General features: G+C 43.5%; 3 protein-coding genes across 3 annotated transcripts in view; 1 reads left to right on the top strand and 2 right to left on the bottom strand.

Annotated features, from left to right (window-relative positions):
• Positions 1-237: 237 nt before the first annotated feature.
• Positions 238-9,610, bottom strand: abhd8b (abhydrolase domain containing 8b). The gene is made up of 5 exons (XM_070960704.1): positions 9,236-9,610; positions 3,632-4,435; positions 2,520-2,690; positions 1,769-1,985; positions 238-1,061 (listed from the first exon to the last, which is right to left on the bottom strand). The coding sequence occupies exons 2-5, from the start codon at positions 4,423-4,425 to the stop codon at positions 777-779; spliced, it is 1,467 nt and encodes a 488-aa protein (XP_070816805.1). The 5' UTR covers positions 4,426-4,435; positions 9,236-9,610; the 3' UTR covers positions 238-776.
• Positions 9,611-10,947: 1,337 nt separating this feature from the next.
• Positions 10,948-14,680, top strand: dda1 (DET1 and DDB1 associated 1). Its single transcript, XM_070961735.1, has 5 exons — positions 10,948-11,286; positions 11,899-11,979; positions 12,173-12,224; positions 12,427-12,488; positions 12,622-14,680. The coding sequence occupies exons 1-5, from the start codon at positions 11,278-11,280 to the stop codon at positions 12,724-12,726; spliced, it is 309 nt and encodes a 102-aa protein (XP_070817836.1). The 5' UTR covers positions 10,948-11,277; the 3' UTR covers positions 12,727-14,680.
• Positions 14,681-14,806: 126 nt separating this feature from the next.
• The window catches only part of ano8b (anoctamin 8b), a 36,920-nt gene continuing 28,211 nt past the window's right edge, over positions 14,807-23,515 (bottom strand). The window contains exons 13-19 of the mRNA XM_070961152.1: positions 22,858-23,105; positions 22,267-22,426; positions 21,722-22,117; positions 20,406-20,597; positions 20,083-20,214; positions 19,226-19,336; positions 14,807-18,795 (exon numbers count right to left, since the gene is read on the bottom strand). Coding sequence (XP_070817253.1) covers positions 18,058-18,795; positions 19,226-19,336; positions 20,083-20,214; positions 20,406-20,597; positions 21,722-22,117; positions 22,267-22,426; positions 22,858-23,105 — 1,977 coding nt within the window. The 3' untranslated portion in view covers positions 14,807-18,057. The remainder of the gene's footprint in view (positions 18,796-19,225; positions 19,337-20,082; positions 20,215-20,405; positions 20,598-21,721; positions 22,118-22,266; positions 22,427-22,857; positions 23,106-23,515) is intronic.

Raw genomic sequence — 23,515 nt, forward strand, 5'->3', positions numbered from 1 at the left:
GTATTCCCACCTTACCTCTTCAAGAGGTCCGAAATGCATCATTATGTGTAATAGAAAAATATAGCTACGTAACATTCCTCAACATGTACACAGATAGACATTTCACACAGTTGGTTTAGGATTTGATACTAAACTTCAACTAATACATTCGGCTACTTTACCATCTCACTAGTTTCCATAAGGTTCAGACTCTGTTGCTGCTTTATGCAGGACAACAGATAGTCAACCAGGAGCATGTTCATTTTTTTATTTGAGGAATGGCAAAAGTCAGACCAGGCAATCAAGTGTTATCCTTTCTAAAATGTAGCTGTCAGTATGGCAAGCAACATTTTCTGATTTGTCCGGAAACGTCAATACTGACAATACTGTTAATCTCGCCTTCATGGCTGTATGTTACAGTTTCCGTCTCTTGCTCCACCTAAAATGGCATCATCACCACCCTCCACTTCAAGGCACAGCTATATCTTCCCCGCTGTATGTTGATGAGAGGGAGCTGTAAGGTGAAGAATGGACCTCCAGCATCCAGTATTAGAGCTCTTTGTCCTCTGTCCTTCAGCCCAGCCGCTGACATAACTTAAATAAAACTGAATTCCCTGCATGGGGTCACACCTTCACTCTTCCAGCCTTTAGCTGGACTATTTCAGATAAACTGGCTCTTCTGTCTCAGCATCGGGTTAAACAGCTAAAACCCAGCTCAGATTATCAGGACCCACAAAGTGCATGGCCAGCTGCGACACGTTGCATCAACCACCTGAAGCTTCAGCTTTAATCTTCAGTCATTTCTTGTCCTTGCTGCCTGGCTGCTTCTCTGTGCCGCCGTTGGACGAGGCCTGCCTAGCAGTTGCAGGTCGGACCTTGGAAGGGTCAGATGCAGCCTTGGTGTTGTCAGATTGGGCTTTGGCAGTCTCTGGACGTGTTTTGGACTCTTTCTTTGGTGGTTGAACGGTGGCCGGCTCCCAGAGAAAGAACTCATGCAGGAGAGTGTTGACAGCCTCAGGACACTCCATCATGATCATGTGACTGCCGTCCTCCAGAACCTTCAGGAAGGCCATGAGAAGGATCTGACAGGTAGTTTAAAGAACAATAAAGGAAGTTAGATTTTGGAATCAACAAAATACTGTCATTTAATACTCTGTGCCAAGGCACTGGTTGGTTGCAGAGTTATGGCCCGCATCTTTTTTAATGATCAGTCAATCACTTCTCAAGTTGTTTTATGGTGAACTTGTTAGCAAACATTTGCCTATTTCCACATCCAACAGACATAGAGGAATATTAGCATTTATTTTGAATCTTGTTTCTGACCAACAATTGCTCTTCTTTTAGCCTAGTTTTGGTCTCCACCAACCCATGAGGGAAATATCAGACTCTTTAGCAACTAAATGCTCCACTGTGCTCACCAAATAGTTGCTGAAGTTGTCTGCTGTTTGGTGCTGGGCAGGCAGCGTACATTAGGTTTATCACCGCTTGGTTATTGAACAGCTGGTAAGAGCAGTGAGAGTAATCCAGAATGGGCCATAAAACTAAAAAACTGATTCAACAGATGCTAAATGCTCCATAAAGCTGAGAGAAACTACAGAGAAAGGTGACTTTAGCCACTTTAAGATCTGCTTTTTCAAATGCTCTTCCTTCCAGAGAGCCTGATGATGATGATGAATGGATCATTTGATTATTGGATGAAAACTAAAACGCACTATGACAGCAGTGTCTTTATTGGGGTCCATTTTTCCAATTTGACTCTGGGGTTTGGTGGCTGAAGAGGCCCACTCACCTCTGCCATACGCTGGTCCTCTTCAACGGGGACAAACCTGTCGTGCATGCCATGAACCAGCAGGATGGGCACTGTGAGCTCAGCGTGGTAGACCTCGTCCCCCTCAGGCCAGTACTGCCCGCTCATCATGGCGCGCAGCACAAAGGACGACACGTTGAAGGCGTTGTTGTCCTTCAGCAGCTGCTTCTCCTTGGCACCTTGCCGAGCAAAGCCAGCCCTGTGGGGAGCAGAGCAGGGGAGATTTATCTGAATTACAAATGGCTTAAAAAGGAAAGGATTCTGATGACATTAAACTGTGGGTGACATGAACACACACAGTGTCACATGAAGGCAGAATTTGCATAAATATCATACTTGCCATTAAAATGAATGTGTGGTTGAAACAGTTCTTGTTCATTTGGTGTGCTGCTCAGTAAGTTACAGATCAGATGTTTGGACTGATGGACAGGACACAGTCATGCTGTCAGCCCCTCCCCATCAGATGAGCTTTCACATATTTTACTTCACTGTATTCTGACATGTTTATCATGATCATTGAGTTTGTTGGTTTCTGAGCACCAAATGGGAATATACATTTTCATCACTTCTAAATAAATGTTAATCCATGAACAATTGTGCAAAATGCATAATAATTATTTGGCATGGTAAAATTGTCTGTAGTGTAGCTTTTTGTGTTGTTCACTAATTGTAGACAAATCAACCAAAAACGACATTTTCGTCTGCGTTGCTGCTGTGCTGCTGTCTGTCTTACTTGAGAAAGCTCCAGGCCAACAGCGGGGAGAGGCAGTGAAGCACACAGGTGGGCAGGTTGAAGATGGAGCAGAGGCTGGGCTCCAGAGCTGTGGGACCACCTCCGTTGATCATCACCATCTTGTGGATCTGCTCTGGATACTCGTGGGCCAGGAAGGTGCAGAAGGAGACACTAGACAAGTGGATCAGAAGGCCGGTTACAGGACAGGCAAGAAGAATCAGGGTAAGTGTGGTTTTTTTTTTTTTGTTTTTTTTCACCTTTTAGTAAGAATATATAGATCTTAGCATACAAGCATTTGGAGAATATAAAGCAGAGACTTATTCATCACAAGAAATCAAAGCACTCTAGCACTATAATATTGAACAGTTGCAACAGTAAAATAAACAACTCTGTTAATTACTGATCACACTACTCAACAGATTGTTACGACTGTATAGAATTCAGAAATTTGTGAAAAATACCCATCACTACCTCCCAAAGCCTAAAGTCACTTCTTACCTCTTTGTTTTGCCCAACTGCCCAAATCCATAGGCAACATTATGTAACTTTAGTTAAATGAATCACTGTGGCTACATGTGGCATTTATGAGACAATGGCAAAAATGCCAAATCACAGTGTATCAGTTACACAGCAATATGCAATGTTTGCTAACACGAGCTAACATTAGCCACCATAAGGTACTGATCACACCAGATCAAGATTAGCTGTAAAGGTAAAAACACTGAATGTACTGGAACGGGCAAAGTTGCTTTTCAGTGCAGCTTTTCATTTGTAAGAGGGAGATTGTGTTATTTCTTCTTCTAAACCTTACATACTTTCACTTGAAGACAGTATACACACAATCATATAAAACTGAAAAAGCAGCAAATTCAGGAGCACTTGAGATGCCGGTGCCAGTTAAATGAGAACAATTATCAAACTTGCTGGAGCTTGATTAAATGACTGATTATTTCAACATTATCAAACTATATCAACACTGCTGTACTTGATGTAATCACACAATACTGTATAAAATAAGAAACTCTGACATGCTCACACTGCATGTCTGGGCTTCTTGTGCTTCTTAATGATAAGGCCAGCAATTCAAATGTGTGTAATGTTTTTATATTTACCCATAAGAATGTCCTATGAGAATATTCCTCTTGCGTGCATATCTCTTGAAGATGAGTCTCATATCCTCAGCCAGGGCATAGAAAGTGTATGCAGCAGCTATCTGTGGCGCTGAGCTGGCTCCATGACCTGCCAGGTCCATGGCGATCACCTCATAGCCCAGCTTGGAAAAGAAGTCCAGCTGGCTTCCCCAGATGTCCAGTGAGCCTCCCACTCCATGGATGAAGAACAGAGCCACGTCTTGATGGGTCCCTTTACAGGCCGATATCTTCCTCTCACAGTCGATCACCACGCTGCGCTTGGGCTTCCGTCTGCGCTTCCTGGGCTGCTGCGATTGGTCAGTCTGTCCAGCAGCAGGTGCATCTCCTACTGCTCCTGTTTCAGATGTCCCATCTTTAACAGCTGTGATGGACTCCGACCTGGTCTCAGGGATGCTGACAGGCGTCGATGAGTTACAGTCTGTCAGTTCTACTTCTACAGTGCTGTTTGGCTCTGTATCTCCATTCTGGCAGTTTTTCAGCTCTGCACTCGCCCTGTCACCCAAGTTCTCAATGAACAGCTGTCCATTACGATACACTGTGATCTTTCGCTTGCAGCTGACACTCCCCCCCTGCCCAGTGGGTTCCTCCACCACTGGCCTGTCAGGGATGATATGTCGAACCCGCAGGACGCGTCCTGGTTTCACCTCCACAAACTCGTAGCCATCAGCTGCTTCTGAAGTCTCTACAGGAACCACAGCATTGGCCGACTTTGAGTTCAAGCAGCAGAGAAGACCCTCCATAAAGCTGGTCAGCATGGCTGCCAGTCTGTAGGGGATACATACATATAAAAACACACATAAATCATGAACGTAAACCAAAGGCACATAAATTATAAAAGGGACCATGTTTAAAAGCAAGTACTCTATTTAACTTAAAGGAACAATAAGTATGAATTGGCCACCTGTGGAAGGTTGCTCCAAACAAATAGGGGCCAGTATATCGCCACAGTAACCACCAATTGCTGCTCACTATACCCTTTGCTGTATCTATCTATGGCTGTAGCTACTAGCTGCTGATAGCAGGCATGATAGCAGCGAGATGAAGGCTGGTCATCACCAGTGTGGAAAAGCAGTGTCTAGAGCTGACATATTTCACATCTAAGCTGGAGAACCAAACCAGAGTTGATTATTCTAACAGTGGAAAGAGAAGAAGGTCTGTATTATTATTATATAATATATATATAATAATGTATTAGTATTATTTTGTTCCACTCAAATTTCAGTGTTAATTTAAGGCAGTTAAGCTTAAGCTTAGTTTGGTAAAAGAGAGAAACTCAAATTCAGAGAGTGTACTGTTACATTTTTGTGTTTAATAATGAATATTGAGAATATTTCCTTTCATGATATTTTGTGAATTTATTTTGTTTATTTATTAGACTTTGTCCTTGCATGTGGCCCTGCAATCGGCTGGCGACCGGTTAAGGGTGTACCCCGCCTCTCGCCCATTGTAGCTGGGATAGGCTCCAGCCCCCCGCAACCCCGAAAGGGATAGGCGGTATAGATAATGGATGGATGGATTTATTAGACTGAAAAAGCTAAAGGAGCTTGTGAAACATAGCAAACTGACACACATCTCCCTGCTCAAACTACAGTGGGCTATACTATCAGACTGTCTCTTCAGGTGCAAAGTGGTATTACGAGACAGGACAGGCCACAGCTAGCAGGTTAGCATGCTATCTTCAGTGGATCTCTGCAGCACAATACAAAGACATCTATGTATTTATCAACTGTTACTTCTTCAAATTATGCTGATAATGTCAGCTCATTTTCTGAACATTTTAAACTGAAATTCTGGACACATTGCTCCTTTAATGCAATCTAAACTACAAGGACAGCAAAAACTTGTAAAATATTTTGAAGTGAAGCTTAACAATCTAGAAGAATTATATTTATCAACTTTGAATCGGGTTTTAATGCATTAACACCCTCAACCCGTTAACATCTTTCAGTGGTTAAGTGAGGCTTCTGTCTATTGGAGCCCACTACCAGATATATCTAAGGTCTGTTATTACTGGCCAATACTAGCTTATCACAAACATAAAAATATCAAAATGTATCTATTTAATATTGTGATCTTCGAATGTATTACATCAAACACCAAACACACAATCTATTAAAAAGTGTAGTTAAAAAAGCATCAGCAATATACAGCATAATGTATGTGTGTTAATGCAAAACAATAACCAGGCGATAGAATCTGACAATAACATTTTTAATTTATCTTATTTGTATTGGAATTCTTTGATAGCACGGCCGGTGAGATTTGTAAGTGGATTTCTGCCTCGGATCTGAAGAGATGCACATGTACTGTATGTCTATTACATGCAATTATTTTAAAAACAATATCATTTATATTGTTGTCATATGAGTATAAACATCTGCCCAAGAATCGCTCTATCACTCTATTGCTGTACTACATTATACCATTTTTAAGAAACACGTCTTAATTCTTATTTAACTCCAGAACTACTTTAAGTCTCTACATCAAACAAGCTTCTGGGAACCTTAGGTGCACCATTCAAACAGGTACAGTAAACAAGTTCTTGTGCCCTTACAATCTGGCATCTAATTACAACTCAAACCCTTGAGACTTTCTGTCAGACGTAACTGAGCAGCATCTTCCCTCAGTGCAGACTTTGGGGGTATTAATAGACGGGGACAGTAATAGCTCCCTGGGTTAAAGCTGTCCACCATGTGATCACTGCGCCAGCATACGCTTCCATACTGCCAGACACCACCACAACACAACCTACATTAATTAATAACACTTGTTTTCAGTATGGCCAGGTATGCTTCTTGAGTCATATTAAGGAATACAGGAGAGTTCGATTATTATGTTAGTTATTATGTTGGTGTAAAGTGCGCTCAAATCGACAACACAAGCAGTTTAACACACTCATGCACGCATTCAAATGATCAAAGCTATGGCAGTCCTCATGTTATGATAATGTGGAGAAATGGTAAATGCGCACATCAAAAAGTAAGGATTTAGTAATTAATCCATATCCCAACCACCTACATCACCATTTTGAAACAGTGTGAAAAATTTGCCATCAGAGACGTAAATATCCAAAGAATGAATGACACTATGTATAATGCATGTCTCATACACACTGCAGGTACAGTATATACTGCTGCCGGTGGTATTAACCTACCGTCCTGCTGCTCCCCTCCCTGCTAGAGGGGATTATTCACTCTGTCTCTCTGTCTAAGTCCACACAAACACAATCTGTCTGTCTCTTCTCTACGTGCAAACAGTGAGACTGCATGGAAACAATCTTACCCCTCTTTGTGGTTTGTTGAATCTTTTTCCCTGCTAGCAACCCACCAGCTAGCGCTTTTCATCTGAGGATTATGGACACAATATAAACAGCATTCCTGCTTTGCTGGCTATCCTCATGCCCTTTCTGCTTATACCCGCACATCCTTTATCCAAACAGCAGTGCTGTACAGTGCTGTGTGTGAGCTGACTGGAGGAGGCTGAGCAGGCCATTTTGACATCACTCAGGGAGACATTCACCTCTAATAATATTCTCACATCAAAAGGCATCCGTTATCCAGGCACAGGCACAACAGTTAGTTTCTTATTATCCTTAAACATTGACACTAGATGCATCTTTTACTAAACCTTAAACCAATCCAAAAAAACTTTCTGCCTTTACACATCCATCTTCCACTTCATCTGGGGCCGGGTCGCGGGGGGAGCAGTCTGAGCAGGGACTTTACACATAAAAAGAAAAATCCATTCCTCCACCATGGCCCTCTTTTAAATGGCCTGATTCCCATCATCCACCTCAGATATTACAATCACCATCAAAATACACTATTGCTTTGTGCTAGTAACCAGACACAGACGTAGTGTTGTGTGGAAAAATCCTCTGCCTCTTTTTCATTGCTGTGTCCCCTTGTCATAGCCTGCATATATAATTCAATGAGTAGAGGACAGATGGTGTTTGGTTTTTCATAAGGACAGAACATTAGAAGACATGCTTGACGGAAAACATCAGTGAATATAACTGAGCTAAAGACTTCTCAACATAGTCATAAAATCAGTCCAAACTGTGTCTTAAACTGCAGGAACAGCCTACATCCTGCATGAGGCAAGTGCGTGTTGATTCCGTTCTCGCATGTATTGCATATCGTACTTCATTCAGTTCATTCAAAGTGACACAAAATCAGACTTAGTGTACACCAGCCCAATACTAGCACTGTTTCCTCTGTTGGCCACTGGAGAAGTCAGGTGTTAATGGCCTTGTTAATGGGCAATTCATGACGGTAATGAGGGAAAAGGCAAGGGCAGCTATTTCACTTTTACACCCCAATTATCCTGCGATCGGCTGGCGACCGATTCAGGGTGTACCCCGCCTCTCGCCCGTTGACAGCCGAGATAGGCTCCGGCCCCCCCGCGACCCCGAAAGGGATAAGCGGCATAGAAAATGGATGGATGGATGGACCCCAATTGTCAGCCAAAACACTGCCTCCCTCACTGATTGCTTGGAGAGAGATGTTATGTAGAGAAAGTACTGTCCTCCTCAATAAAATCCTAATGCCGTGTTTCATTCTTGTTTGCCTCACTTTGCTCGACGTCTTCCCTTTGGACATGGTACTGTATGATGAAACACTGCAGTGAGCTTGATTCCTCATGTAGTCACTACTGTACAAGACCTCTGTTGTCAGAGGCTGCAGGAGGCTGTTATATAACGATTCACGCAGGTCAGACACATTCTCAATGTGGACTGGTGCCAAGAGAAGAGCAGAGACTGTCATGGAGATTAAAAACAACCACAGAAGGTTCACTGTTGATAGACACTGCTTGTTAGACTAATGTGCCACCAAACACTGAATCCTGATCCTGGGACTTGCTTACTGTTGTATGCCACACTTTATAGTGCTGTCCAGGTCTATCTATCTTTGAAACTCTGCATTTATTAAGGACTTGTGCATGGAGAGATGGAAGGAACTGCATTATAGTGCTGCATATTACACACCTTAAGACAAATGTGCCATTACTGTCTACAGAGAAACTCAATAACTTTGAATGAGAGAAATCAAACAGCACTGACCCATACGTCGATTAGAAACACTTTAGAGAGTGACTAGAGCCAGTACTCAGCAAATTCAGTTCTTCAAACTGAACCATTACAGTGACCACTCAGCAAAAACATCAAGCTCGCGGATTCATGTCACAGAGCGTCATAGCAGTTCGACTAATAAGAAAAACAACTGCTCAGACAGGGACGAATGAAAGCGCTTCACTTCCATCTATTCACCATCTATTCACTAATAACAATAAAGAGAGGTGAACGGGCCACTCACAGCCGTCTGATGCAGCAAAGCAGGCGGGTGCCAGAATGTTCCCCCCTGTGGTCTCCTCTACAGCCAAATAAAATGTAATTTCATAATTTCATAACACTCAGTAAACCGTTCGTCCTGGGCAGCTGCAACGCAACTTGATGTGCAGCGACCTACTTCTTGTCTGTTGCCAATAACCTGCAGCATAAACCCTGATAAAGGGATATAAATAAAGTAAAAACAGAAATATGCAGCAGCAAAGAAAACCACTTACCTTTATTTTACCGAAAACTCGGCGTGAAATATGATCAGATTGATGTGTTTTTCTTATGAACCATCGAGGAAGTAGGAGAGCTATAATCTGTTGCAGTCAATCCAATAATCTAATTTATCTGGCTTCTGTTGTCGTGTAGGTAGCCTCCACATGGCGGACAGTGTCAGCCTACTGACAGCATATCTGCCTGTGGTTCAGAAATGGATCCAAACGTGTGCGTGCTGCAGCTCTCCGGGTCCATGTTGGCATGTTGGTGACGGTGCGCCAGGAGCCGCCGGTGAGCTCAGGTGGATGTCAGGGCGTTTTTAACCCATCAGCTGTGGATGCGACTGAACCAGCGGAACGTCCTGGTTCGGTTTGCGGATGTGAGGAGCTGCCCCCTGCTGCTATGTGACGCGAGACAACCAGTGGATGTATTCTTAAAGACAAAAAACAACTTCTGTACCCAGTATTTAAAAACAAACAAACAAACAAACAAACACGTAAATATAAACCTTTTATTACCAGTGAGGTAAAAGTAGCCCAGTGAATTGTAACCCAGGAGATTCTTTTAAATAGCAACTCGTGAATTGTTGTTCACTCATGCCTAAACCTGTTCAAATAATGACAGAATATTATCAAATGGTTGTCCAGATAGTGCAAGTTCGAGGCTATCATAATTATTATTGGTGTGGTTAATTAATCGATGCCCAATTATTTTATTGGCTCTCATAGTGCTGTGTGTACATGTGTAAAATCTAATGAGCTGAGATGTGTCCAGAGTTTGTGGAATGTTAACACTTACAGTCTTTGCACAAAAAACTTTGGATGACCTGACCTCCACTGAGGCCTCAAAAAACATGTGCAGGACAACTTTTTCTCATTTATTAAGTCTGCAGCATTTTACAAATTATTTTGAATTTGAATATTTAAAATATCTGTTTACACAAGTTACACAAATCCCCCCAAGTTACCTTGCAAGCATATTCCACATTAGCAAAGAATACCTACTCTTCATGTTATCAGGATGCCATTCTCCAGCATCTGAGGTGGTGATGCAGCAGTTGCCATGGCTGTTGTTGCTAGGTAACTATTTGTAAGGAGTCTGGGAAGTAGGTGCCAGGGAGGTGAGAGAAGACCCCAGACATCAGGACCCAGCTAACACACACACTGAGCCAATTATAATTTAGTCTCTCTCCAAATTAAAGTTAATTCAAAGTTTATCTTGACATGCTGCCATGGTCATAAAACAGACTATATGTTGATGATACTATACTGCGTATGTTGCCAAATGGGATAGCTGGAAAGATTACATACCTGGGTATCAAAAAACATCAAATAAGAGTATATTCATTGCAAAAAAAAAAAAAAAGACAGAAGCATTGTTGCAGCTTTAAACCAAAAGTTTAATGTTGCAAGGATGCCTCTCAGTGCCTTTTTTAGGTGTTTCTAAATATCAGTGAATTAGGGAATACTAAGACTTTGACTCTAAATATTAGTTTATGTGAGAAATACATGCACTGAAGTCATGGTTGTATAAGTGAGCGCTAAATACCATGCAGTAGCTATTTGGTGTTTCTTATAATGAAGCACATCATGAGTGAGCAGCGAGGCAGTCAATGTTTTAGGGAGGGGTTAAGAATTGTTCTCTTTAATGATTGGCTCTCACGGGAAGCTGCTACCACGTGAGCGCAACGGGAGGCCAATTAGGTGCTCTAGGAGGCGTGGCTAATGAAGCGTCGCTACCACCCAGCCATGCTAGCAGAAGAAGTCCTGTGTAACTAGCTTTGCTAACTCATGCAATGACAACTTGGGTTCTTCTTTTCTGAGTGCAGCACCGTCTTTTCATGGACTCTGGGATCTAGAATGGAAACAAGAATCCGTCTGTGAAGGTCGTTGTTTTCTTCGTCAAGTGGACGCGATAGGACAGCTGTGTCGGTGAACTCGCCAGTGAGCTAGCGCGGCTAATCGTAACACACTCACACTGCCTGCCATCACCACCAGCAGACACACCAGCCCAAGTCCAAGTCGGCGTTCTGACGTTGGAAATTTCCAGCAGTATCATGGAGAAGGTAATTATTCTACATACGCCAGACTAACGCTACCCCAAGCTGCACTACAGTTGTCAGAGGCCATATGGTAATACCTAGCTAGCTAACTGTGGGTAACAGATACAGTAGCTGCTAGCCACACCTGCCTCCTGTTGGCATTCACCAAGGCCAAGCCGGCATCGTTTTGTGCTTTTAGCTGCTCAGCTCTGACCGGCTCGTTTGAAAGCACTTGCTCCTCACTCTGCTGTGCACATCCGATATCTTCACCTCCAGTTGGGGGTTTGCCGAGGATGTTACCGGGAGAGTAGCGGGCCCGTTAGCGTGCATGGGTTGTTAAAAAGAGGGAACGCCCAGCACTGACTCAGTGATTGGGATCCTGCATCTACAGTCATTCGGAAGGACTTCTTACCGGTGATTTTCGCCACCCTTCACCTGTCTAACATGTGTGTGAGAAATCTGTTGTCAACTGATAATTGGGACTCTTGTTATGAAATGCCACAGGTGAACTAGGCAGAATGTTTGTACAAGTCAGACAGACAGATGTCTTGGGATTTGCAGTGTTTAGTTTCAGATGAAATGCGGGGTGAAAAAAAGTCACTGGGGTGTAATCATAACCTCACCGTCTTCCCACAGGCTGATTTCTTGAAAGGACTCCCTGTCTACAATAAGAGCAACTTCAGCAGGTTTCATGCAGACTCTGTTTGTAAAGCGTCTGTAAGTACCCTATGATGAAATGAATCTCTTCAGACTGTCATCATGAATCCTAATGAATATTTCTTATTGATAAAATGCTCACAAATCACATAGAAACAAAATTGCTGTGATTGTCCCTGAACTAAATTCTACATAAAAAATACACAAGAATCTACAAATGTAACTTGTAACCTCTCTGTGTCCTGTTTTCCAGAATCGCAGGCCCTCAGTGTACCTCCCAACACGTGAATACCCCTCCGAACAGAGTAAGTACCAAACTCACAGCTAAGAGCTCAAGGTCAAAACTGCTGGAGAAAAGTCTTTCATATTAGATAGTAAATATTCCATAAATAAATATCTTTAATTGTCGCCAATAATAACTGGCATTGTTTTGTGAAGACTGTGCTCTGAGCTGATGAGCTGGAAACATAATTTGCCATTAATATGCTGACTGTGTTTGCACTATAGTTATTGTAACAGAGAAAACCAACATCCTCCTGCGTTACCTCCACCAGCAGTGGGACAAAAAGGTGAGCATGTGCTTCCCTTGTGGCTTCCCTTCTTGACAGTAGTTACCTGAGTCTTTGCACTTTGGTGGCTGGATTATTGTTTAAGAGAAACTGTGTGACTTTACTGACTGCTGTATAATCCTTTGTCACGCAGAATGCAGCAAAGAAAAGGGAACAGGAGCAAGGTGAGGGTGACAGCCCCGCACCCCCACGGAAGATCGCCAGGACAGATAGCCAAGAGATGAATGAGGACTCATAATTGTGTGTGTGTGTGTGTGTGTGTGTGTGTGTGAGTGTGTGTGTGTGAGTGAGTGCGTGTGAGTGAGTGCGTGTGCGTGTCTTGGGTATAGCCAGTATAAACTAACAAAGGCAAAGGATAATCCCACCTGAATAAAGACTTCTGGCCATTCTGCACAGGATGCCTGTCCTGGCATGAAATTAAGAGTCACCCATAAAGAATTAGGGAAATTCCTGTCAACAAAGCAGCCGTTTGTGGTGCAAAGACTGTGTATGTGAAAATTATGTAACCAGAAAAGATCTAAGAGTCATGGTTAGTCACTGACACTGACTGAACAGAGCCATTGGTGGGGAGGAGACTTTATACTTGTGTTTCTTTTATTTATGTTGGCTATTCTCTGTGTGGGTTAGTAAATGTGTATGTGTTTGTATGCATGCTGAGCTGAGAGTGAGTATCGTATGTTGTACTGTGCTGTACGTGTGAGGTGAATGAAGAGCTGAGAAGTGTCAGAGTAGATCAGAGATGGTCTTGACAGAGAAAGTCAGACACTACCCTTAAAAGCAGTCTCATAACTGGTACATGACTTGTAGCCTTCTGTCACCTGGAGAGACTGTCCTGATTTGTGCAAAGATAACGTTTTGTTACTGTTTTAATTTTATTATAACTGTTCTTGTTTATGTATGGCAATGAGCTTCCTGCCAGCCACAGTGCCCACCCTCTCAGTTTCACTGCCCACTCTGCAGCCACATGGGGGCATTGCGACATTTCTCCACACTGTTTGACTCAACAGAACCAAGAATGCACTGTGAAGAACAGCACAAAGTAGAAGCAACTCTTCCAGAATCCCCTTAGATGTGTGTTTATGGTGAATATGCATATCTTCATTCTATTCTGGGACTTGTGCTCGTCGGATAAATATTGTGTTGGTGTCTGAGAAATATTTTTACACCTAGCACCACCTTCTGGCTAATTGAGGCTAGTGAAAATGGCATATTCTTTTAGCTGTTCTTTCATCAAAGGATGTAGAAGAAAAAGAAGGAGTAATGTCAAATGTGATGCTGGATTTTCAGTTGCACAACAAGGTAACAGCACAGATAGTGAAGTAAAATATGTACAGTAATATCTGGAAAAGGGAAAAGGAATACATAATGATGTGTGTAAATAATTGCCAGTACCACAATTAGTTTATCCAATGGAGTATCTTTGTGTCTGCCTTTTTGTAAAATAATCCATGCCCATGGATGCAATAGAAAATGTGACCATTGTGAAGTGAAGAGCCCCTGTGCCCAGTGGATGTTACCTTGCCTTGCATGTTAATGGCTGGGTATCATATTCCTGGAGCAGTAATAAAACTTGAGGGATCCTGGAGTTGTGGTGTTATCTTATGTGACTGTGGAAGGTATTAGCCTACAGGCCTTACAAAACGTCATCATGGTTTGGACCCTTTTGCTCCCCCAGCTCAGGGCCTGGGATGGCTGTGCTGTCCGCCCTGTGCCTGTGACAGCCCTGGGTGGTTTTGGTGTGAGAGCTGGCTCAGGTGAACATGGGGGGTGTTACATTTTCAGCCATAGAATGCACAATGAAGCATGCACAGCAAAGTGCAGTTGCCATCCTGCCTTGTTCCTGAGATTCAGTCTGTATTGGTGTCCTATACTGTACAACACTGAATAAAGCTTTTTTTTTTTTTTTTCAAATGTTTGTATCACTGCCCAGCAGTCACATCGAAGCCTCCTGTCTTTTTTTCTTTTTTTTTCTTTTCTTTTCTTTAGTCGATGCTGCAATGTGGGTTGACAGTGTGGTCAGTCATCTCCCTACCTACAGTGTAAATACCGTCTGTTTCTGAGGCGTGAAATCACATTATGCTTCTGCTCAGATAGACTGTTCTACAACACCCTAAGCCTTGCCCCATCTAATGTGTGTTAGGTCAGATATGTTCTTTATAGCTTTGCTGAAATAAAACTGGATTGAAGCTGGGTGTTTGTCTTGTGGTACTTTTCTTAATTTGAAGTCCTTGATTTCAGCAGGTTCTCACTGTTTGTGAAGGAGTAAAAAATGTGTATTGGTGATTTTGCAGGAACAAGTTGGTCACAACACATAAAAGGCATTTGAAATAGTTTTATTAACTATTTTTCAGGTCTTACAAAAATATGACAAAATAAATTAAAAGAAATAAATAATCCCATTTCCCAGTATTTCTCTTTAAAAGATCTTTTTTTTTCTTTTTTTTTTGTACAGTGGTACATTGGAAGAGCATATGATGTTCAGTAAGTGAGGCTTCCATGGAGATGTCTTATCCTAAACTCAGAGGTTAGAGTCAGGTTTTAATGTAGCTGTGGTGAGAATCTCACCTGTTCAAATCCACTCTAAAAATCCAGAGGAAAACAGTACCTTCACTGAATTCAGTCCTTCCTGACTGCTTTCACATTAGACTGATGGTGCTTGTAAAGTCTAGATAAGCCCAAATCCTCAAAAGAACCGCTGTTGGTTTGAGAGTACATTACAGACAGCTGATGAGTCTCAGCTGTCTGAGCTGCTGTCCTCATGCGAGGGATGCCTGTGCTTGGCCCGAGAAAACTGTGATGGTGCTGTCTCTGACATGGGATGCGTCTTGATGAAGCTTTCAGTGATGCCAAAAACCATTGCTCGTTTAAAGACCTCCATATTAACCACGTGCAGAATTTGTTGCTGCTGCCAAGAGTGCAAGAATGAAAGAAGTGAAGAGTTGGTTAATGCTATTGATTTCTATTACATGAAGTAGTACTGTAAGTTTTCCCTGAATAAGGAGGAACTATATATATGGAGGCATGACGTAAACGCCACTGTGATGTATTAGCAAATGCCCTTCTCACTTTAGTCACCTCAGCTTTGAGAGTGGTTCCTCATTTTCTACACAAACTGCCACAGACTTTCAAATGATGATGTATGGACTCTATTGCATCATGGTATCACTCGTCCCTGAACTTCAAATGCTGCAAGAATAAAGGTTCGATGAGACTATGCTCAGCTACGCTTACCTTCGTGATCTCTATCATGTGGCCCTTTAAACCATAACCAGCCTGTGAGATTAATACGTATATACAACTTCTCTCGACCTCGCACTTATCATTTCACATTTATAATAAACAATGACTTCCAAATGTAAAAAAGAACATACTGCAGACAGGCAATAAAATGATAACGTGACCACACACATTGATGCCCTATTTCCTTATTGCATTTCATGTCAATAAGATCTTTTTGTCTGTCTGTGGAAGTACATTTTTGTTTTCTCTTTCAGCATGTGACTGGAAGGTGACCTACACTTCATTAAGTTGTTACAGACAAATGAAAGCAGCCACAAAATATATAAACTGTCTGACTGAAGCTCAATGCCATCATCAACCCTACGGTGGACAGATTCTGTAAACACAAAGCAGTCGATGGATGAGATTATTATTATTTTCATTTGGAGTCGCGGGAATCCCTCACTGTGAAAATGAGACAGAAGGGAGCTGAGCGAGTGAAGGGACACAAAGGAAGGACGCCTGAAGTCTGGCTGGGGACAGGGTGGGTGCTGTGGGTCAGGCAGTTAGTCTAGACTCACAGTATTACATGTAAGTCTCCAACAAATCAGTATTATTGCCAAAATCCTTGCCAGCGGTGGTGTGGAAATGCATAGTTAATGTTTCTGTCTGTCAACCTCCAGCGTGATTGCCTCTGAAACTTTTCTCACTGTGTGCCTGTGTATCTGTCACCGTAATACATTTTCCTCTCACAGTGCTCCTAAACTGCAGCCTGGCACTCTAACTCGCTGCCCTTGCTATACGCTCATGACCGGGCATTGATGTTAGGGGTTAGTGGCTCCATAGTGAATCAGAACAACACATTTTGCTACGCAAATGAACTCTGGCACCACCTTCTGGAGACCTCACAGATATGAAATACCATTTAATGGTAGATGATGGGCTTTCTTACTCAACACAACGTATGCCATAAACAGTGTTGATGTAAATGATTAACAGAAAATACAAACATCTTGGGTTAACAGTATAATCCGAAAAATACCGCTTTGGTTAAAAAAGGAAATTTCCATCATCAGCACTGAAATAAAGCAATGCAGCAAATGATGCGTAAAAAAATGTATGGAACTCAACATAAATAGGAGCAACAAGTGTAAAAAAAATGGGAACATTTAGGAAATCCCATAGCTGCTGAGAGCAGGGGCAGGTCAGTCGATAGCACGTGCTGTGTGAAAGGAGGAAATCTAAACAATCCAGCTTTTGCATAATGTTATGAGGCAGGCTGGTGTCGGTCCTCTCTCCTGCAGAGGGAGAGACGCTTCTATGCAGGGCGTAGGGGTTTAGTGCAAATGTTACTTCTTTAACTCGACGCTCGGTTGCCAAGTCTGGTTAGAGTGTGTGGAATGGAGCCCCATCTGTGTTTACAGAGTGCTCTACGGGCTTGGATGGAGAACAGCACACCACAGGCTTCCATGCTCCACTTTCTCAAAATCACCTTCACTTACTTATGCTGTTTGAATTTTTTTTTGCTTTTTCTTGTTATTCTCTTGCACTTGCTCTTTTGGGAAAAGTTCTGGTACGTGAGCTCGACTGTCTAAAACCTTTACTTTTGAACAAATCTGCTTCTGTCACAGGATGAGAAGAAGTGCACAAACTCAGACATCACCTCCGCTTTGAAAATAAAGCTGGTGATACATCAGGGATATTTATTAAGGGAGGGACACGTGTGTTGTTTGGGAAGAGTAATTAAAACACTGATCAATATTGCTTCCATATTCCACTTCAATATCAAGATGAAGGGCCCAAGAATTCCTCACAGTTAAAAATGAGACAATATCTAATGATCACTTGTGTTGTGATAGCTAAAAACACTCTCAGTAGTTATTTGATGTACAATCTGTGATCCTTTCATACCACTGTATACGTTTTTTAATCTTTTCCCTCCACAATAGGCTGTTATGTCCTGGTGGGAGACCAACGCGGTGCTTACAATTTATGACTAGAAGAAATCAAGAAACACAGCTCTCTGCTTTAAAGGCTTAAAAATATTAGAAACGCAGCTCATGCATTTCTTTATGTATTGCAGACAAGGAAGGATTTATATGTTTGTGTGTGCAAGGGAGTGTGTGTTTTTATTCGTCGTGACAGGAGGGCTTACGTCTTTCTTATAAAGCCTGTTTTTTGTCTCTCAGCAAAAAAGCAAACCAAAAGTCGTCTCTCCTCAGTTTCATCTTTTCCTGTCTCTGCTTCAAGTGCCTCTACACGCAGCCTGTGACAACACAGACGGTAGGTCAGGCCTTTGCTCACAGTAAACACACCACTTCTTCAGCTGACAAGTTTCTTCTCTATGGAGCTACTGGACTTTAGAGCCGGCCGGGTCCAAGTCCGTTGAATGTCCGTTCTCTGACCCTTCCCCTCCAGGCGAGGGGATCTCGTCTGGAACGCCATTCAAGTCAGACCTGGACGCTTGTCTTTCTGACTGCGATGATGACCCTTCCGCGGATCTGGGCACCGCGGCCCCGTTCACACACGTCCCCCCCTCGGATTTCCCGAAGTTAAACAGTTTCCCAGGGTTGAAGGCTTTGCTGGGTGACTGAGAACGCTCCTGAGAGCTGCTACCTGATGATGAAGATGATGATGCTGTCGCTGTGACATTTGTGGCCGTGGTGGCAGCTGCAGAAGCCGCAGCACCTTCCTTCTTGTTCTCAGGTGACTTGAGGAATTTGAAGCTCAGGAACCCGGGCAGCTTTGGCTCACTTCCAGTGGGTGACTGAGGGGAGCGGGCGCCACCCGAAGAGAACTTGCTCTGCAGCGGGATGATCTGTTTCAGCTTCATCACGTTATTGTTGGCCAACAGAGAGCTGGGCCTCTTGGGCTTGTCCGACCCGCTGCCCCCTCCGCCTCCGCCCCCGGGGCGTGATTTGCCGCTGTGACTTTTGTCGTGGTGGTGATCCCCGGAGGAGTCGCCCTTGCTGTCGTCTCGCTCCCTTTCCCTGCGGGCCATGTGCTCCGCCTGCCTCTGTCGCTCCTCCTCCTCCCTCTTCCTTCTCTGCAGCTGCTGGTAATGCTGCTGCGCCTGCCGCTCATGCTTCTGCACAGGAAGCCAAACAGTCCCACAATGTATTTATCAGGATCAGCACTAACCCAGCTAACCATTACAATACTGCAGTGCTACCCATCGCTGCTAAGAGTCCTGCATTAGTACTGCAGGGACCACTGCAGCCTCATCTCTTTGCTATGTTCTACAAATTGTGTTTCTCAAAAGCATCATTGCTTAAACATTGCCAAAGGTTTAAAACAAGCACATTACTTCCAAAAAGAAAGCTGCTGTGCTGCAGTACAGCGTGCTTGCAGAAGAGTTTGGCTCCTCTTATGGCTAGTGCTATGGATTTTTATTATATTACAGAACTCTGCACATTATGAGATAAAAAAATCATTTTTGAGGATGAACTTTATCCATCTCTTGCAACTTTGCCGCAATAAATAAAATGTTCTTGTTGTGATGGTGCCTCATCACTTACCTTAAAGGCCTCCCTGCGCTGATAATCCAGTTTAGCCATCTCCTCTCGGACCCACGTAGGAATGTCAGGGATGGCCACGTGGATGACGTACTTCAGGAGGATGGCAAAGTGCTGCAGATAGACGAGAAATAAATGAAAGTACAATCCAACTCAGATGTAGGGCACAATGCTTCGGAGTACTCTTTAAGGGTACGTTAGTTGAACTAATTCTTGCACAACATCATTCTGGCTGTGAAATTCAGCTCCTGATAGGCCTGACTTCTTTATCAGGCCAAGACAGAGCTGCAGGCTGTTTACCTTTTTCCAAATATAGGCAGGCACAGAGTGCAGAGCTAAGCATCTAAATATGTTCCAAGTAAGAGGAGAAGCGTGAAGAGAGCTTCAATTCATCTGGTCATGCTTTTCATAAAGATTGGCTCTTTGGAAACCCAGGAAGCTCAGTTTGAACAGCTTTTATGATGTGCTGCTGTCAGTCACTAGTGTAGAATAAGAGATAGTTGTTGTGAGACACCTCTTAGTTCGAGACGTGTACATAATTGTAGAATTTTTCCAAACACCATAAGCACATCTAAACTATTGATTTTACATCTCTAAGTATCAGAGAGGAGTTTGTGACATGTTTCTGTGGAAGTTAAGCATCTGTCACATTTGATGAAGTGATATATTCAGACAACCCTCCAGTGTCTCTGCAGGTAGAAGCACACACACAGTCGTGAATCTGTTTGCAGCCTAAATACCTGGCACACTTTCTGATTACGTTTTGTTGTGCTCGGTCACAAAATGCTGCTGTCCTGAGAAAAGTTTGAGAAAGCACTGCTCTAAGCACTAAACAAACTAGCAGCATCGTGCTGTGGTACCTCGAGGATGACGATGGAGATGATGGCCATCTCAGGGCTGAGCCACGGGAAGAGACGCTGTAGCTGGCCGCACTGACCAATCAGGTAACAATTCACTATGATGGCAATCAGGCCCATGGCCTCCATTGCAGTCTGTGAAGGAGAAAAAAAATTGACTTGCTGCTTCTTAACACTGACGCTGGGACTTCGTGCTACACTGAATCATTTTAGTTCAGCTCAGTTCAGTTCTGTTCACTTACTCCAGCTGATTATTGGTAACTGATCAATCTAATATGATTGCTAGACAGGTAAATTTACACGACCGACAACTGCGTATTTCTGACCTGCCATTGGCCGATGCTCTCCACTCTGATTCCAAAGGGCCTCTGCAGACCGGTGCAGAGCTTAAAGGCATCACTGCGGATCTCAATGATGTTGTTGATGAGAGCGCACATGGCAGCCAGAGGAAAGGCTGAGGAGAAGAGCACCACATAGCCAAACTGGACAAACATCTCTTGGTAATCCTGGAAGGTGTCCTGAAAGGGACCAAAAGACCATTAAGCCACAGCGCTACCGAGTACGTGCAGTCTGAATGCCACTATTTGGCAACTAGAAGGCAAGACGCAATTTCATTTGGTCTACCAAATGATGTTGTTCGCTTTGTTTAGCTGTCATGTAGTCATGCATGACCTTTCACAACCCGGTGTTATTCACATCACACTCAGGACACTTCACTGTCATGTGACTGTAAAGGGTGTCTGTTGGATTCATGTTGCAGTGCTTCATGTGTGAAACCGGAGAGGAGAGTGACAGCAACATGTTGTTTCCCTAATATTATACAACACTGTTTGATTATTTTCTATCTAAATGAAACTAAACCATGGCAGATTCTACGGAGGAACTCTTCACATTTTAGGTTTCATGGATAACCTTACAGAGAAATGTGTCACCCTGGGTGTCACGTTTTTACATATTATGATGAGTGGTAATGATAAAACTCTGCTCATCCAGGGATTCAGGAAACAAGAATTCCACCAACAACTCAGTCACCCACAGCTTTCTAAGAACTTAAATTTAACAGAAAATGCCTCAAATACATGTTTGAAACTGACACTAATTAAACACACAGTCACAGGGAAATTACTGTTGCTATGAGTGCCACAGAAAAGCTTATTTACTTCCTGCCCAACTTGTCAGCTGGCTTATCTGCCATATTCATATATTCACACACACACACACACACACACACACACACACACACACACGCACGCACACACACACACACACACACACACACACACACACACACACACACACACACACACACCAACGATAGCCAACGATGATAGTTTACAAAAATAAAATGGCACGACACATGCAGTTCCTTCCCTGCCATTACACAGTAAAGGGAGGCGCCAGGTGGATGGTAATGGCTTTCCAAGTGTTTTTAATAAGCTGTAGGAGCCTCTTCCCCCGAGGCAATGTAATTCTATCCTGAGTTTGTGCTTCCCAAATCTCTACAGCAGAGGTGATGAGTAAACTGTTAAAATAACACCCGTATTGACAATTCTGGAAATTACTTTTGTTTCAAAGGAAACAAATGGCATCCTTTAAAAGCCTGTGCAGAGTAAGAATAGCTTTAGCACACAGCTCTTCTTACGGAATAAGTCTGCATGCAGCTCTCCATCTCAGCCTGAGTGAGCGTGTTGCTGTCTCTCTCTTCGGGGGGGTCCATCCAGGACTCCCTTTTCGTCTTCGGCTCGGGTCTCTCTACGCTCCTGCCCCTTCTTCTGTGCCGCAGCGACATGTTGCTCTCGGACCCAGAAGGCAGCGGGGCAGCGCTGGCAGCAGCACCGGCAGCAGAACTAATTCCCTCAGCCGCACCAGTCCCTCCCCCACCTGACTCCTTCACATCATGGATGCCATTATCATCATCGTCATCACACATTTCAAATACAGAGGCAGGGTCCATTCCCTTCTCCACCATAGTGGGGCTCCCCTCCTCCAGGAAACTGTTGTCCATGGGGGGTCCACTGCAGGCTGGCCTTCTGTCCACCTTAACAACAACAGCCATGCAGATTACTATTACTAGTAATAAAAACTGTCGTTACTATAGTTGCATTCACCCTTCTTAATATACGATCAAAGCGCTACAGTAGAACCATATCAACACCCCATTAATTGATCTTATCACACAGCTGATACCTTCTCTATGAAGCTGACTTTCCTCAGCTTCAAACCGCAGTCGATCACACTCTCCTCCTCCGTCTCTCCTTCACTGAACCTCCCGCTGTCAGCTTCGTCCCTCTCACCTCCCTCTTCCTCGTCAGGCACCCCGCACCCTCCGTTCAAACACTTCTTTTCCCTGATAGAGGTTGAACAGACGGGTAGACGTCAGACAAAATGTGTGGTGTTCACCGCTCACAGTGGTGTTCTGTCTACTTCCTCGGTGTCCGACTGGCATGAATCATAACTGCATGCGGAGCACAGACAGTGGCGAGTGCAGAGAAAGTGGTTTTTAATTTGAACCCAAGTGTGTCTGTTTGTAGTGACTAATACTTTGAGCGTTGGTGTGAATGACAACTGTTAACGCATACATGTTATTGTTCATCACAGTGATCTGATGGGAAAGTGTCAGTTTCTCTTATCATGTGCATCATATTGCACTGGTGATAGATTCATTTCCACTCTTTTTGACATCCCTTGTTAATACTTGCAAAGCTAAATGTACATTTAACTGAAATGCATGTCAACAGCATTTTTTAAACCGAATGAGAGTTTAATGATGAGTTTTACCTTCTGTCTGACGGCCCCAACCCCGGCCTGGTACCCCTCAGTCCAGGTCCTGTCATGGCATGCTCAGTGGGAGAGGCCTGGGCTTTTCCAGCTGCCAGCCGGGCATATTTCAGCAGCACTGAGAGCAGCAGGTCCCACACAGCTCGCACTGTGAGCTCACCCAGCTTGTGGCGCTCATACAGGTAAGGCTGCAGCACCTCCTTCACATTTTGAAGGAACTGGCGTATGATGAGCAGAGTGGCCAGCATCTGACCAGGACAGAGACAAACAGTCATAAATCATTAGCTGCCACACTGAGCAAATATACTGTCCAACTACTCAGAGCATTTAAAAGACATGCAAACAGCTTAGGATTCATGGGGTTAGAAACAGGAGGATGGAGCAATAGAAGACCAGCAGGGCAGAGGAGAGGATATAGTTGCCTGAGAAAGCAGTAGGATACACCCTCACGGAACAAATGCAACCAATCAATCACAGCACAATTATGTATGCAGACTTTCTCCACAACCAAGTCGCATAAATCTGCTGAACGGTTCCCCATACATTAAACATTTCATCTGTCACTGACTGGAGTGTGTCCAAAGGTGCAACAAAAGGGGGCAGTGCAGCCACAGTTGTTTGAGCAATGTGGACGTGCCCTTTAAGACAACTAAAACAA

This window comes from Chaetodon trifascialis, chromosome 4 (genome assembly GCF_039877785.1).
Source record: "Chaetodon trifascialis isolate fChaTrf1 chromosome 4, fChaTrf1.hap1, whole genome shotgun sequence".
NCBI lineage: Eukaryota > Metazoa > Chordata > Actinopteri > Chaetodontiformes > Chaetodontidae > Chaetodon > Chaetodon trifascialis.